Source organism: Bubalus kerabau, chromosome 20, assembly GCF_029407905.1.
Source record: "Bubalus kerabau isolate K-KA32 ecotype Philippines breed swamp buffalo chromosome 20, PCC_UOA_SB_1v2, whole genome shotgun sequence".
Lineage (NCBI taxonomy): Eukaryota > Metazoa > Chordata > Mammalia > Artiodactyla > Bovidae > Bubalus > Bubalus kerabau.
The window spans coordinates 61,849,452-61,863,548 of record NC_073643.1 but is presented as its reverse complement, the minus strand read 5'-3'; the positions used below and the strand labels follow the sequence as shown (position 1 = coordinate 61,863,548).

Below are 14,097 nucleotides of genomic sequence, written 5' to 3'. Positions count from 1 at the left end.
GTGTCGTGGCTGTTGCAAATAGTGCTGCAGTGAACACTGGGGCACATGTGTCTTTTTCAATTTTGGTTTCCTCAGGGAGGCCCGTCATGCTGCAGTCCATGGGATCGCAAAGGCTTGGACACAACTTGGTGACTGAACAACAACAGGGTATTTGCCTAGTAGTAGGCTTGCTGGGTCATATGGTAGTTTTATTCCTAGTTTTTAAAGGAATCTCCATACCGTCTTCCATAGTGTCTGTACCAATTTACATTCCCATCAACAGTGCAAGAGGGTCTGTTTTTCTCCACACCCTCTCCAGAAATTATTGTTTGTGGGTTTTTTGATGATGGGCATTCTGTCTGGCCATTCTGAGTCTCTTGATGAAAGTGAGAGTGAAAAAGTTGGCTTAAAACTCAACATTCAAAAAACTAAGATCATGGCATCTGGTCCCATCACTTCATGGCAAATAGACGGGGAAACAATGGAAACAGTGACAGACTTTATTTTGTAGGGCTCCACAATCACTGCAGATGATGACTGCAGCCATGAAATTAAAAGATGCTTGCTCCTTGCAAGAAAAGCTATGACAAACCTAGACAGCATATTAAAAAGCAGAGACATTAGTTTGCCAACTAAGGTCCATCTAGTCAAAGTTATGGTTTTTCCAGTAGTCATATATGGATGTGAGAGTTGGACTATGAAGAAAGCTGAGCACCGATTAATTGATGCTTTTGAGCTGTAGTGTTGGAGAAGACTCTTCAGAGTTCCTTGGACTGCAAAGAGATCAAACCAGTCTGTCTTAAAGGAAACCAGTCCTGAATATTCATTGGAAGAACTGATGCTGAAGCTGAAACTCCAATCCTTTGGCCACCTGATTCGAAGAAATTATTTATTGGAAAAGACCCTGATTCTGGGAAAGATTGAAGGCAGGAGGAGAAGGGGGTGACAGAGGATGAGATGGTTGGACAGCATCACTGACTCAATGGACATGAGTTTGAGCAAGTTCCCGGAGTTGGTGACGGACAGGGAAGCCTGGCGTGCTGCAGTCCATTGGGGTCGCAAAGAGTCAGACACAACTGAGCTACTGAACTGAACTAAGAAGGAGCGATGCTGAGCAGGAGGGGCAGGGCCCCAGGGGGAGGCAGCAGGTAAGCTTCAAGGACAGGAAGCATGGGGCAAAGGCTGGGTTCAGGCTGCCTCTCGGGGCTCAGAAGGAACACAGCTGATGGAGAAGGAATATTTGAAGAAACGGTGACCACAATTCTCCAGAATTAAAACTTAAAAGATTGAAAATCACCAGAAAGAGCAGAAGGAAGCCCCTGCCCTCCACTCACATGATGAGACTTATCATCCTCAATAGAAACCTCTGAACCTCGTGGTACACTTGCATCTCTGAAATAAAGGGTTAGCTTTCCACTCCTGGGAATGAAATTACATACTCCTAAAATCACCCTTTGAGTTAACGCTAATCTTGAAATTCTTAGAATTAAAGGAAAACGCTCTACATACAAAGTTACAGGATAGGGCAAAAGGGCGCCCCGAGGGTGAGATACTGATCAGAAACCAGGGGTGTCGGGAGGAAAAGAGCTCAGCGTCCAGGTCGGGAAAGTGGGGCACAGAGGAAAGCGAATCTGGGGACGTGGCGAGAAGGACATCCGGACGACCACAGAGACCGTGCTGCCAGCGCTGGCCGTCATCTGATCACAAGTGGAGCGCAGGCCCAGAGAGGGTAGTTCAGACACCTTGAGATGAGAAGGACGGGGGAAACGGTGTGTTTCCAACCAGACTGCGAGCAGGAAAGATGCCGGCCACTCCGCTTACCACCCCCGGTCCCCCTCAGGACGCGCCCGTCGATCCTGCGGAAGCGGGACAGGGGAGCGGCCTGGAAGCTACACAGACACGCAGACAGACAGGGCGGCTCTGAACCATGGGGAGGAGGCACGTGGGCGAGGCCCTGGGCTGAGAACCGCATGGCGGTGGGCTCCCTCGTGCACCCCAGGCCCGCTCTGAGAGAGGCCAGCCCCCAGAGATGCGGACGGGGTGGGCAGACCACCCAGGAAGCTGTAAGAAAAGCCGCCGTCTCCAGGCAGAGGCCCCGGAGGGGGCAGCCCAGGAAAACAGCAGACTGGAGACCACCCGGCCATCCCGTCCGGCCCGTGGCAGGGGGCGGCGGCGGGGGCGGGGGGCGGCTCTTGCTTCGCTAGGGGGGCAGCCTCCCCTGCCGCTCCCTCAGCCCAGCCCCGCTGAGGGGGGAGCCCAGACAGCAACCCCGCCCGGCAGCAAGCAGGCCCCAGCCTCCGGCACCGGAAGCCGTGTGCAAAGCCCCGACTCCCGCCACACTGGCCTCTCTGCTCCGTCTCTGCAACTTCCTGGGAGTCTGTGATTTCATATTTTTTAAAAATCACTGATTATCACTTCAATCCGTATCTCTCAGGGCTCCGTACCCTTGTATACGCAGGAGAGGATATACGTCATCACGTCGCCGACACCTGGGTGACGTCCCAGGACGCGTGACGTCAGCAGACGTCACACAGTCGTGGAGAAGTTAGGATTCAAGGGTAAGGTTGGAGCCATTTCCTTTAGAAATACAGGAAGTGGAAGACGGAGGGCACACCCACTGTGTTCAGCGCACTTTCAGCCGTGCAAACACACCCTGTGTTTCTGTGCAGAAAAAGCTCGCTTCCAGGCTTCAGTAACTGTCAGCCAATCTCCACCTCTGTGAGCCCTGGTGGGCTCCTGAGGCCGGTGAGTTGGGGCGGCATCCTGTCAGGGGCTGTGGGGAGCCCAGGGTTCCAGCCCCTTAGCTGCAGCCCCACCCCCGACGGAAGCCAACTGCCCTCTCCCTGCTCCATGCCCCTCAGAAAAGCCCCGGACCTCTCAGACGTTCTCCAGGGATGCACGTCAGTTCCATGAAGCACAGCCTCCAGAGAGGACCCTCCCCCCAACCTGGGGACAGTGCTGCCCGCGGTCCTCGCCAGTGGTGGCTGACTTCCCTCCCGGGTCCCCTGGACTCCCTGCTCGCACCGCTAATTCCCTGGACGTTCCCATAGACCAAGCCTTGCTACACCCTCTGGCCTGCTCCTCTCCCCTATTTCTCACGACTCTGTAGCTGGACCAGCCAGATCTTCACCACCCTTCCTGCCCTGTTCCTCCTGGCTGCCACATCCACCTGGACGGGCCTCCCAGCAGCTCGCTTGTGCCTTTAGCTCGTCCCTGCAGCCGCTGTGTTCCCTGACCCGCCCCCATGGGCGATCCCAGACCTGGCCACCTCGGACCTCTAGCTGCCCCTGTGTCAGGAGCGGCTGGGACCTGCTGCCTCCCCGCACGCTGGCTCAGCCCAGGTCGTGGCCACGCTGACCTGCAGAGCGGTGTGGAGCCGAGAACCAAATGCACGCAGCTGGGTGGGCAGTTCGTACACACCGTGGTGACGGGCAGAGAGCAGAGAGGCAGAGTTACTGGAGCACGCGGTTCATAGAATCTAAAAACACAGGCGTGCAGGCCCATGAAGAGGGCTAGGGAGGGGATGGGGTGTGGGCAACGGGGTTGAAGGGCAGAGGGCAAGGAGGAAACTGAGGACACGTGATGCGTGGGGGCCCAACATGGGTCCTTGAGAACACGCTGGGCCCTGAGCAACAGTGAGCAGCGAGCATCCCAGGCCCTTTAAAAAAGTAAAATCCGAAACCTAAGTGTCTGGCCAACCACAGTTCCCTGGGCAGCACGCATGTGTCCCCTGGTTGGGGCGGGTGGCTGGAGATGGATCAGAGCTGGAAGAGATGGCGGCAGACCCGGAGGGGGCACGGGGGCCGTGGGGTTCGGCCAAGGGTCCCCGCTGGGGGAAGGGGGCGTAGGGCAGAGTTCTGGGCTGGAGGGCGGTTTGGGGCCCAGACGGAAGGCTCTGAGGCAGCTGGAGGGGGTGCCCCATCCAGAGGGGGCAGACGAAGGGTGCCCAGGTGGAACTCCAAGCTGGGGAGAGCTCCAGCCAGGGGGCAATGACGCAGGGGACCCCCACATCCGGCCAGGCAGCGGGGTCAGTTAGAGGGGAGTTCCCAGCGTGGGTACAGACGCTGCAGGCAGGCGCCGCATCTGCCCTGGAGGCAGCTGGAGGCCTGAGGATTTCCTCCGGGGGCTGGTCGGGGGTCTTGAGGGCCTGCATGGCTCCTTCCAGGGAGGCGGCTGCCCCCCTCCTGGATGTGGCCAGCCCGCTGCCCTGGCTCCCGCCTCGGGAGGAGACCGAGGCTGAGGAGGAGGATGGGTCAGGCAGGGGTGAGGAGCAAACCTGGGGCGCCCACATGAGCTGCAGCTTGGGGGCGGAGGTGTAGTGTGGCTTCAGGCAAAGTCGCGGGTCATGCTGAGCCATCCCTTCCTGTACTTGGAGCCCGGCCCCGCGTCGGTTTGCAGAATGGAATCTGGGAGAATCCACACCTGGCTCCCAGGGGCCCAGAGGCCTAAGGAGACAAAAGTGAAGCAGCCCCCCAAAAAGGGGTTCCCCTGCCAGTCAGAGCACTGCAGACAGGTGGGAAGAGGGGCTTCCTAGGGGTGAAGAAGGGACCCTCCACCTTCCGGCGCACCCGGGCAGGGTGGCCCCCATTTCCCCGAGAGGCAGCCGAGGGGCCACGCTCAGGGCTGTGCGTCAGCGGCGTGTGTCCACCCACCAAGAGAAGAGCTTGGACCAGGACGGCTTGTCCCCAGAGGAAGGCGGAGCCGGGTCGGGGGCTCCAGTGAGAGTAGGGGCCACCCATCGCCCCGGGGGCAGGTGCTGAAGGGACAGCCTAGCAGACGAGGACCCCCAGGGCACCGTGGGCACCAAACGGACGGGAAGTCCCGCGGCAGCCAGCCACGCGGAGTCGTCCCTTCAGCACCCCCAGCAGGCGGACGGCACTGAAGGCCTCAGCCCTTGCCTCCTGTGGCCATGTCCCAGGTCACGGGAGCCCCTGCGTCCAGGCCTGGGCACATCAGCAGGTGCGAGACCTGCAGGGGCTCGTTCAGTCTGGCCGGAGCCTCCTGCGGCGCCTCGAGAGCCTGCTGAGCGTGGGAAACTGTGCAGACCATGGCACTGCTGACGGGCACCAGCCCAGCAGAGGCAGGCACAGGCCTCCAGCTTGGGGTGCAGCCCAGGCGCTGGGCACTGGGCACTGGTGGCCACTGCTGCCTCCCAGACCCCAGCCGGGACTGGAACCGGGAGCAGAGCCTGGTCTGGGTCAGCAGAGCAGAACCTGGCAGGGCTGCAAGCTGAGCCAGATTCGCCATATGCAACTGGGGGTCTTTTTGTTACACAGTACTGTTTTGTTAATAGATGACCGATACACATTCCCACATGCCTGCCTTCCTAAGAGTGGACAGACTTCAAGGGCTATGTAAGAAAGAGAGAGGAAAACACGACTGGGCCTCGTTTCCTTCCAGGTCGCCTTCCGAGGGAGAGGGGAGCTGTGCTCCTTCCTGCCCCGGTAGCATGGCAGCTGCATGAGAACAGCCTTGGGGGTAGGAGGGGGAGGGAAGCTGGCAGAGGGGCTGGGAGAGTGAGCAGTCCACTGCCCTTTGAGGTGGAGGTGACCAAGGAGCGGATGCACTGTGGCTGGGCCCACACACTTGCAGAGGCGAGGTCAGGGTGCAGAGGAGAGTTTGGATCATGAACCAGACCGTGGGGATACAGGGGTATAAGTGAGGCTTCCATGGACGCCAGAAACCACAGAGGCTGGGGGCGGGAGAGCAGAGTCGGTGGGGGGTGTGCACAGCTGGTGCTCCAGATGGACCCATCTGATGCTTTGCACACGAGACCTGCATGGACCCAGACATGGCTTCTGTGCCCAGAGCAAGGGGACAACCTGCTTCATGGAGGGTGGGGGACACTGAGCACCTCGAATCACCAGAGAGAATGGTCCCTGACAAGCAAGATGGGGCAGACAGAAACTGTTCCGTCTTAGGGGGAAGTTCTTATTCACTTCAGTTCAGTTCAGTCATTCAGTCAAGTCCAACTCTTTGTGACCCCATAAACTGCAGCATGCCAGGCCTCCCTGTCCATCACTAACTCCTAGAGTTGAATTTACCCAAACTCATGTCCACTGAGTTGGTGATGTCATCCAACCATCTCATCCTCTGTTGTCCCCTTCTCCTGCCTTAAATCTTTCCCAGCATCAGGGTCTTTTCCAATGAGTCAGTTCTCATCAGGTGGCCAAAGTATTGGAGTTTCAGCTTCAGCATCAGTCCTTCCAATGAATATTCAGACTGATTTCCTTTAGGATGGACTCGTTGGCTTTCCTTGCAGTCCAAGGGACTCTCAAGAGTATTCTCCAGCACCACAGTTCAAAAGCATCAATTCATCATCTCTCAGCCTTCATTATGGTCCAATTCTCACATCCATACATGACTACTGGAAAAACCATAGCCTTGACTAGACGGACCTTTGTTGGCAAAGTAATGTCTCTGCTTTTTAATATGCTGTCTAGGTTTGTCATAGCTTTTCTTCCAAGGAGCAAGCGTCTTATTAACAGTATTGAAATGAGAAACAACTCCATGGAGAAATGGGAAAAGAACCTTTAAAAAGTCACAGAAAGTGGGAGTAGAGACAAGATGCCGATAAATGCCCCCCAAAGATGTTCAGACTAGTAAACAGAGGTTGAGTGCACAGTCTCAAGTGCTTCCTCCCGCACCCACTCACAGACGACTAAGTGAACAAGTGAAGGTGACAGTCACTCGGTTGTGTGACTCTTTGTGACCCCGTGGACTGTACGCCCCCAGGCTCGTCTGTCCATGGGCATTCTCCAGGCAAGAACACTGGAGAGGGTTGCCATGCCCTCCTCCAGGGGATCTTCCCAATCCAGGAATTGCACCCGGGTCTCCCGCATTTCAGGCAGATTCTTTACCATCTGAGCCACCAGGGAAGCCCTGAGGGGGCTTTACTTATACAGGCAGGCAACAGGAATAGCAATCACATGAGAGGAAATGTCAGGATTTGGGGGTGGCAGAGCCACACAGCCCTGACCTGGAGGAGGGGGAGCAGGAGTTGCCCCAGCCTGCAGCAGGCAGAGCCGAGCGTTGTCAGTTGTGGGGTTGGTGGTGGTGAGGGGAAGGGGTGGAGGGGGCTGAAAACGGGGTGGGCTAAGCTGTCAGGGAATGAGGAGCAGCCGATCCAGAAGGAGACAGCTCCTTACTCCGGCAGAGGGGGCTAGACGTCCCTTCTCTGCCTGGAAGTGGAGGCAGGGGTGGGGGTGGGCAGGCGTCTGCCTTCTGCTGAGACCTCAGACCCCTGGGCATGCAGCGTGGGCCCTGCTCCCCTTAGGGGAGTGGACACGCCTTGTCCTCCTCTGGGGAGTTGGGCTCAGAGGCGGGGGCTCTGGCGACTCCCCAGGATGAGGCCAGCGTGTCTGAGCCGTGCTCACAGCTCTTCAGCGCCCTCTCCTAGTGAGGAGACCACGGCCAAGCTCACAGGGCTCCCGGGAAAGCCTGTGGCTACACGATAGAGACTGAACCGCCATGACCAGACACACAGACACCATTATGGCGGCTGCCGCAAAGACAGAGACACAACTGAGGCGACGAAGCTTGTGGGACAAAAGTCACGTAGAGACAAAGTCAGAAAGCCGGTAAAACTGTCCTCAGACAGACTGCACCCTTGAAACACAAGCAAGATCTGGTCTTTCAAGGCATTTAGAGCAAAGACCTTGCAAGTTAAATGGCTGAGATGAGAAACACAAGTGTTGGAAGGTAAGGTTGAAGAAAGTCCCCCCGAGGATAGAAAAACGAGAAACTAAAAAAAAAAGGTTGTTAGACATCAGTAAGAATTCAGGGCTTCCCTGGTGGTCCCCTGGTTGAGACCACCTTGTCAGCGCAGGGGTTGCCGTTTTCAGCCCAGGTTGGGGAGCTAAAATCCGGCCTACCTCACGGCCAAAGGGTGAAGACGCAAAACAGAAGCAGTGTTGTAACATCCAATGAAGACTTCAAAAATGGTCCACGTTAAAAAAAAAACAAAACACCAGTAAGAATTCTAGAATATAGACTAGGCAATGGGGAAGAGTTAAGCAAAGATATGACTCAGGAAAATCTCCCAGAACCTTGGAGCATGTTTGTGGCATGAAATTAAGGACCCAGGACAGGGGAAATCCTACATCCCCGGGTAAAACAAAGCTGGTTTCAGAGCTGCGGCAGCTTCAGACGCCACCCCCGTCTGGGAGAATAGAGCAACACCTCCAACATTTTAAAGGAAAGTGATTTTCCAGCTTGGAAGTCTGAGCCCGGGCAGAATATGTCAGGAGTGAGGACAGAGAAAACGTACCATAAGACTTGCAAGGTGCTGAGTTCACCTCCTGTGTGTCTTTCCTCAGAAAACCACAAGCATGTCCACTCCATGGAGCTGTCGGTGCCCGCCTGAGAGGAGACGGCTGGGACACAGGTAGGCGGCTCATGGAGCTTCACTCAACTGCGCTTCCAAAATCTGCGGGGCATTTTTTTTTTTTTTTTTTTTTTTGCAAATTGAAGGCTTGTGGTGCCTCTGCGTTGAGTGACTCTTCTGGTGCTGTTTTTCCAACAGCCTTTGCTCCCTCTGTGTCTCTGCATCACATTTTGGTATTTGTCGTGGTGTTTCAAGCTTTTGTATTATCATCATGTTTGTTACAGCGATTGGCAATCAGTGAACTTGGATGAACTTTGTGAAGGCTTAGATGGCTGCGTATTCTAGCAGTCAAGTATTTTTATATTAAGCTGTGTACTTTTTTAGACATAATGCAATTTCACACTTAATAGGCTGCAGTATGCACAAACACAAGCTTTATAAGCACTGGGAAACCAAAGAATTCATGTGACTCCGCTTATTATCGTATTTGCTTTGCTGCGGGGCTGGTGTTTCTGGGGCCAAGGAGGCCCTGATGACGCTGAGCCAGGCTGGCCAGGAGCCGGCACGCTGGACGGATGCTGGGGTGGATGCACTTTTGAGGACCCGGAGGTGTCTGGACACGGGAGGGGTGTGGGAGCAGGCGGGGCGAAGGAGCTGAAAACAGAGGACGGCATCTGGAATTGTGGAGGGGATGCCAGATGGATTGGCCAGGGTGATGTCAGCTGCTAATATCTGCCTGGGACGGGAGCGGCTCCTCTCCCCACGCTCTGCAACGCTGGTCACTCCTGAGATCATGTCGGACCTGAGGCTCTAGCTCGCACCATCACAGAGGCCCAGGGTTGAAGGACTTACAGCACCACCACCGGGAGGAGGCACAGGGCCACTCCCGGCAAGAGTGAGAGGGACTCGGTGTCTCTGGAGGACAGGCTGGCAGCATGGGGGCCATTAAAGGCACCCCTGGCATCTGCCTGCAATGCAGGAGACCCAGGTTCAATCCCTGGGTCAGGAAGATCTCCTGGAGAAGGAAATGGCAACCCACTCCAGTACTCTTGCCTCGAGAATCCCATGGATGGAGGAGCCTGGCGGGCTACAGTCCATGGGGTCGGAAACAGTCAGACACGACTGAACGACTTCACTTTTACTTTTGGGCGCACAGAGCACAGATGTAGGGGCTAGATGCGTGGTCTCTGGCTCCCTTCTCCTTCCTGATGGAAACCCCAGGTTCCTCCTGGGGGAAGGGCTCTGGGCCTGCAGGAGGGGTGGGAGGCTGCTGGCTGGGGGTGGGGGGAGTTGTGCGCGTTTACCGGACGATGGAGACAGAGAGTCGCTGGGCACTGAGGAGGGGAGGCTGCTGACCAGGAAGGAGCGGGGGCCCAGGTGCTGAGGAAGCAACGGACAGTCCCTCCTCAGGAAAGCAGGAGAGCCGCCCCCAACCTCCCGCCCCTGCAGACAGAAGCCATGCCCGCCCACACACCTGCCTTTCCCGAGGGCTGTTCTCAGTGCCAAGATGCTGGCTTGGAGGAGGAGTGGGGTCCTGGGGGTCTCCAGGGCCGCCAAAGGCCTGGTCGGCGCTGCTTTCTGGCTGCGAGTCTCCGGCCTCCCGCACTTGCCGGGAGGAGCAGCCACCACACCTGCATGCTGGCCCCCACCTGCTGCCCCTATGAGGGCGGAGGGTGGGGTCTGCAGGTGAGGAGGGCGGGGCCAGGCCCCAAGACGTGACTCCTTAGGAGCCCGTAGGGCCAGGCTGCTGGTCAGTGTCCCACCTCCTGTGGCTCCATCGAAGGCCGGAAGCCGGTTGGATTGATCCAGTTATGGGTTCATCCCAGAAACAAAGCGCAGAGGAACTGTGTTGAGTGCTGGCAAGGAGGCGGCCGGGTGTACAACCGACCTACCAGAGGTCAGTGAGACAACGGAGGGGCTGGGAGCTAGTCTGGAGGTCAAGTTGCTGCCAGAACTCTGTTCATTTTGGAGAAGGAAATGGCAACCCATGCCAGCATTCTTGCCTGGAGAATCCCATGGACAGAAAAGCCTGGCAGGCCACAGTCCAGGGGGTCGCAAAGAGTCAGACAGGACTGAGCAATTATCACTCACTCACTCAGGACTCACTCGTTCTACCTGTGGCCACAGAAATGCAGAGTTTCAGGTGAAGTAGGGAAGAGTGGCTGTATTGCTTTGCCGCCGCAGGCTACTGCCCTCAGGACTGTGCGTCCCCCGTGGAGGGGACAGTGAGGAGTCCACAGTGCTCAGGGAGCAGGGCGTGGTCAGCTTGTCTTCTGATTGGCTGGTGGTGAGGTCATCGGGAGTCAGCATCATCAGCCTTCCGGTTCCAACCAGTCTGGCGTCTACATGCTTGTGGGCAACATACAGTTAATGTCTCCCACCTGGTGTGGGTTTCAGTGTCTGCAAAACAGTTCAAAGGACACGGCTCAGAATAGTATCTGTGGTCCTTGAGAAGGAAATAAAGGTCCTTGACTTTGTTTAATGGCTCAGTTCAGTTCAGTTCAGTCACTCGGTCCTGTCTGACTCTTTGCAACCCCATGAATTGCAGCACGCCAGGCCTCCCTGTCCATCACCAACTCCCAGAGCCCACCCAAACCCATGTCCATTGAGTTGGTGATGCCATCCAACCATCTCATCCTCTGTCGTCCCCTTCTTCTCCTGCCCTCAATCTTTCCCAGCATCAGGGTCTTTTCCAGTGAGTTAGCTCTTCGCATCAGGTGACCAAATTATTTGACTTTCAGCTTCAACATCAGTCCTTCCAATGAACACCCAGGACTGATTTCCTTTAGAATGGACTGCTTGGATCTCCTTGCAGTCCAAGGGACTCTCAAAAGTCTTCTCCAACACCATAGTTCAAAAGCATCAATTCTTCTGCACTCAGATTTCTTTATAGTCCAACTCTCACATCCATACATGACCACTGGAAAAACCATAGCCTTGACTAGACGGACCTTTGTTGACAAAGTAATATCTCTGCTTTTTAATATACTGCCTAGGTTGGTCATAACTTTCCTTCCAAGGAGTAAGCGTCTTTTAATTTCATGGTTGCAATCTATCTGCAGTGATTTGGGAGCCCAGAAAAATAAAGTCAGCCACTGTTTCCACTGTTTCCCCATCTATTTGTCATGAAGTGATGGGACCAGATGCCATGATCTTAGTTTTCTGAATAGTGAGCTTTAAGCCAACTTTTTCCACTCTCCTTTTTCACTTTTATTAAGAGGCTCTTTAGTTCTTCTTCACTTTATGCCATAAGAGTGGTGTCATCTGCATATCTGAGGTTATTGATATTTCTCTCAGCAATCTTGATTCCAGCTTGTGCTTCTTCCAGCCCAGTGTTTCTCATGATGTACTCTGCATATAAGTTAAATAAGCAGGGTTACAATATACAGCCTTGACGTACTCCTTTTCCTATTTGGAACCAGCCTGTTCCATGTCCAGTTCTAACTGTTGCTTCCTCATCTGCATACAGGTTTCTCAAGAGGCAGGTCAGGTGGTCTGGTATTCCCATCTCTTTCAGAGTTTTCCACAGCTTGTTGCAATCCACATAGTCAGACGCTTTGGTGTAATCAATAAAGCAGAAGCAGATGTTTTTCTGGAACACTTGCTTTTTCGATGATCCAGGGGGTGTTGACAATTTGATCTCTGATTCCTCTGCCTTTTCTAAAACCAGCTTGAACATCTGGAACTTTACGGTTCACGTATTGCTGAAGCCTGGCTTGGAGAATTATGAGCATTACTTTACTAGCGTGTGAGATGAGTGCAATTGTACGGTAGTTTGAGCATTCTTTGGCATTGCCTTTCTTTGGGATTGGAATGAAAACTGACCTTTTCCAGTCCTGTGGCCACTGCTGAGTTTTCCAAATTTGCTCAAGTGTTATTATTTTGTCCTGCTTGATGGTTTTCCTTTCCTCATGCGTTTTTTCAGTTCTCTGATTAAATTTTTTTTTTGACTAAAGTTCTTCTGTAGACAAAAGGCATGATGTGGGTAGGGGTCTATTCTGGGAAGAGCTCATTGCGTCCTGCCCCACTGGGAGAAGTGGTCCGGTAGCCCAGGCCTCAGGAGCAAAGGAAGCCTGGTGAGCAGGGCCCCAGTGTGGACCACACCCCTCCAGGCACCCACAAGGCCAGTGGCAGAGCCCAAAGTCAGGGGGCTGGGGGGCCGGTCAGGCACCAGTGGGCCAGAGTGAGGGGCCCCAGCAGAGCTGGGCTGGAAGGGGGAGGTGGGCACGAGTTTGAGTGACTGAGTGTGTGCCATGCATGGGCCAATGGACCAGGCAGAGACAGCAGCCAGGAGGCTAGGCGGTGTCTGCTGAAAGAAGGTGGAAGTGAGTGTGGAGGACAAAGGCGTGGGGCCAGGAGGGCGACCCGGGGAGACGCTGGCTTTGCAGGGACCGTTGAGTCACCCATGACATTACGTTCTCTTAGCTTCCTCCATTTTCGTGAACTTGATTTGCAGCTTTCCGAGAAGCGAGTGTTAAAAAACCTTCCTTTATGACTCGGGATTTGCCAGTTTCTCCCATATTCTTGTGACTGTTTAAAACACTTGAAATTATTTATATAGCATTTATCAGGTGCCAGACATTGTCCTAAATACTTTCCAAATATGAACTCATCTAATCAATTCCAACAATAGGAGATTAGCTCAGAAAATTATACAGGGAGGGCTTGGAGAAAGCTAATAAAAGTTCATTGATTAGCAAGGAAAATCTTCCATGATATATTATGAAATAAAAAAGGCAGGTTACAATGCGGTTTACACAAGCTGATTGCTTTTTTGGTGAGAAAAAGAAGCGCATCTGTGTGTGAGAGCGGTCTTGGCATGTCTGTGGCTCCACGCCATGGCAGATGGCCTGCGGGGGACGGAATCACAGCTCATCACGCTCTCCCCTTTTCTGCTCTGACACATTTTCTGGTTTTGATAATGAGGAGCTATTAATTCAGTAATTTTAACTGAAATAAATCACTTGATAAGGGCCCTGTTACTCACATTAGGAACTTGAGAAAGTAAGTATATGGATTGAAAAGCCCCGTTGGTTAGTGTCGGGCACCCAGCCTAAGGGGCAAGAGCTGTTCGCGCAGCCGTGAGAGTCATGACCAAGAAGCACAGCATATTTTTTTAAAAACCTGGTAGTTTATCATCTTTCCCAAATGTTTTTGTGATAAACTACACAGGACATAAAAGTCATCATCTTAATCATTTGAAATGTCCAGTTCAGTGACATTAGTGAAAGTCAGTCAGTCGTGTCCAACTCCTTGTGTGTCCGACTCCTTGTGACCCCGTGGACTATGCAGTCCATGGAATTCTCCAGGCCAGAATTCCGGCCGCCAGAATACAGCCTCTCCCTTCAGTGACATGAGTACATTCAGAATGTGTAACCGCCATGACGACCACCGTCTCCAGAACGCATCCCGGCAAAGCTGAAGCCCGCCCCCATTAAACGCTCCCCCTCCCCACCCCGCCCCCTCACTGCGTCCTGTGTCCACGGACATGCGTCCTCTCGGGCCTCATACAAGCGGGCCGTGCAGTACCTGTCCCTGTGTGACCGGCTTCTTTCACTGCGCAGGGACCTCCAGGCTCATCTGTGTTGCAGCAGGTGTCCGGACGCCCTGCCTTTCAAAGGCGGAATCAGATCGCGCTGCGTGTGTGGACCGCACTCGGTCTACCACCCACCATCAGTGGACGCAGGTGCTTCCGCGTTTTACCAGGTGTGAGTGTTGCCGCTGTGAGCGTGGTGCGTGGACGCCTCTGTGAGGCCCTCTTTCAGCTCTCTTGGGTGAATACGCTGCCGGGT

General features: G+C 54.5%; 1 protein-coding gene and 1 long non-coding RNA gene across 2 annotated transcripts; one reads left to right on the top strand and one right to left on the bottom strand.

The window, feature by feature from the left end:
- Positions 1–495: 495 nt before the first annotated feature.
- On the bottom strand, positions 496–13,688 carry LOC129635080 (uncharacterized). Its single transcript, XM_055557703.1, has 7 exons — positions 13,683–13,688; positions 12,426–12,512; positions 10,412–10,490; positions 9,780–10,071; positions 4,256–4,424; positions 3,338–3,376; positions 496–1,721 (listed from the first exon to the last, which is right to left on the bottom strand). The coding sequence occupies exons 1-7, from the start codon at positions 13,686–13,688 to the stop codon at positions 1,536–1,538; spliced, it is 858 nt and encodes a 285-aa protein (XP_055413678.1). The 3' UTR covers positions 496–1,535.
- LOC129635100 (uncharacterized) lies at positions 2,544–3,160 on the top strand. The gene is made up of 2 exons (XR_008706102.1): positions 2,544–2,724; positions 2,841–3,160. It is a non-coding gene; the product is annotated as an uncharacterized LOC129635100 (long non-coding RNA).
- Positions 13,689–14,097: the final 409 nt, after the last annotated feature.

Bases quoted from the DNA above. Each gene is read 5' to 3' on its own strand.
- LOC129635080 (XM_055557703.1), bottom strand. The intron at 4,425-9,779 runs GTGTGTGGGCGG...TTGTCTCCTTAG, and splicing joins ACAGCCCTCGGGAAAGGCAG to GCCTCTGGGCCCCTGGGAGC. The intron at 3,377-4,255 runs GTTTGCTCCTCA...CTGCCCACCCAG, and splicing joins AGCTCATGTGGGCGCCCCAG to CTGCGTGCATTTGGTTCTCG.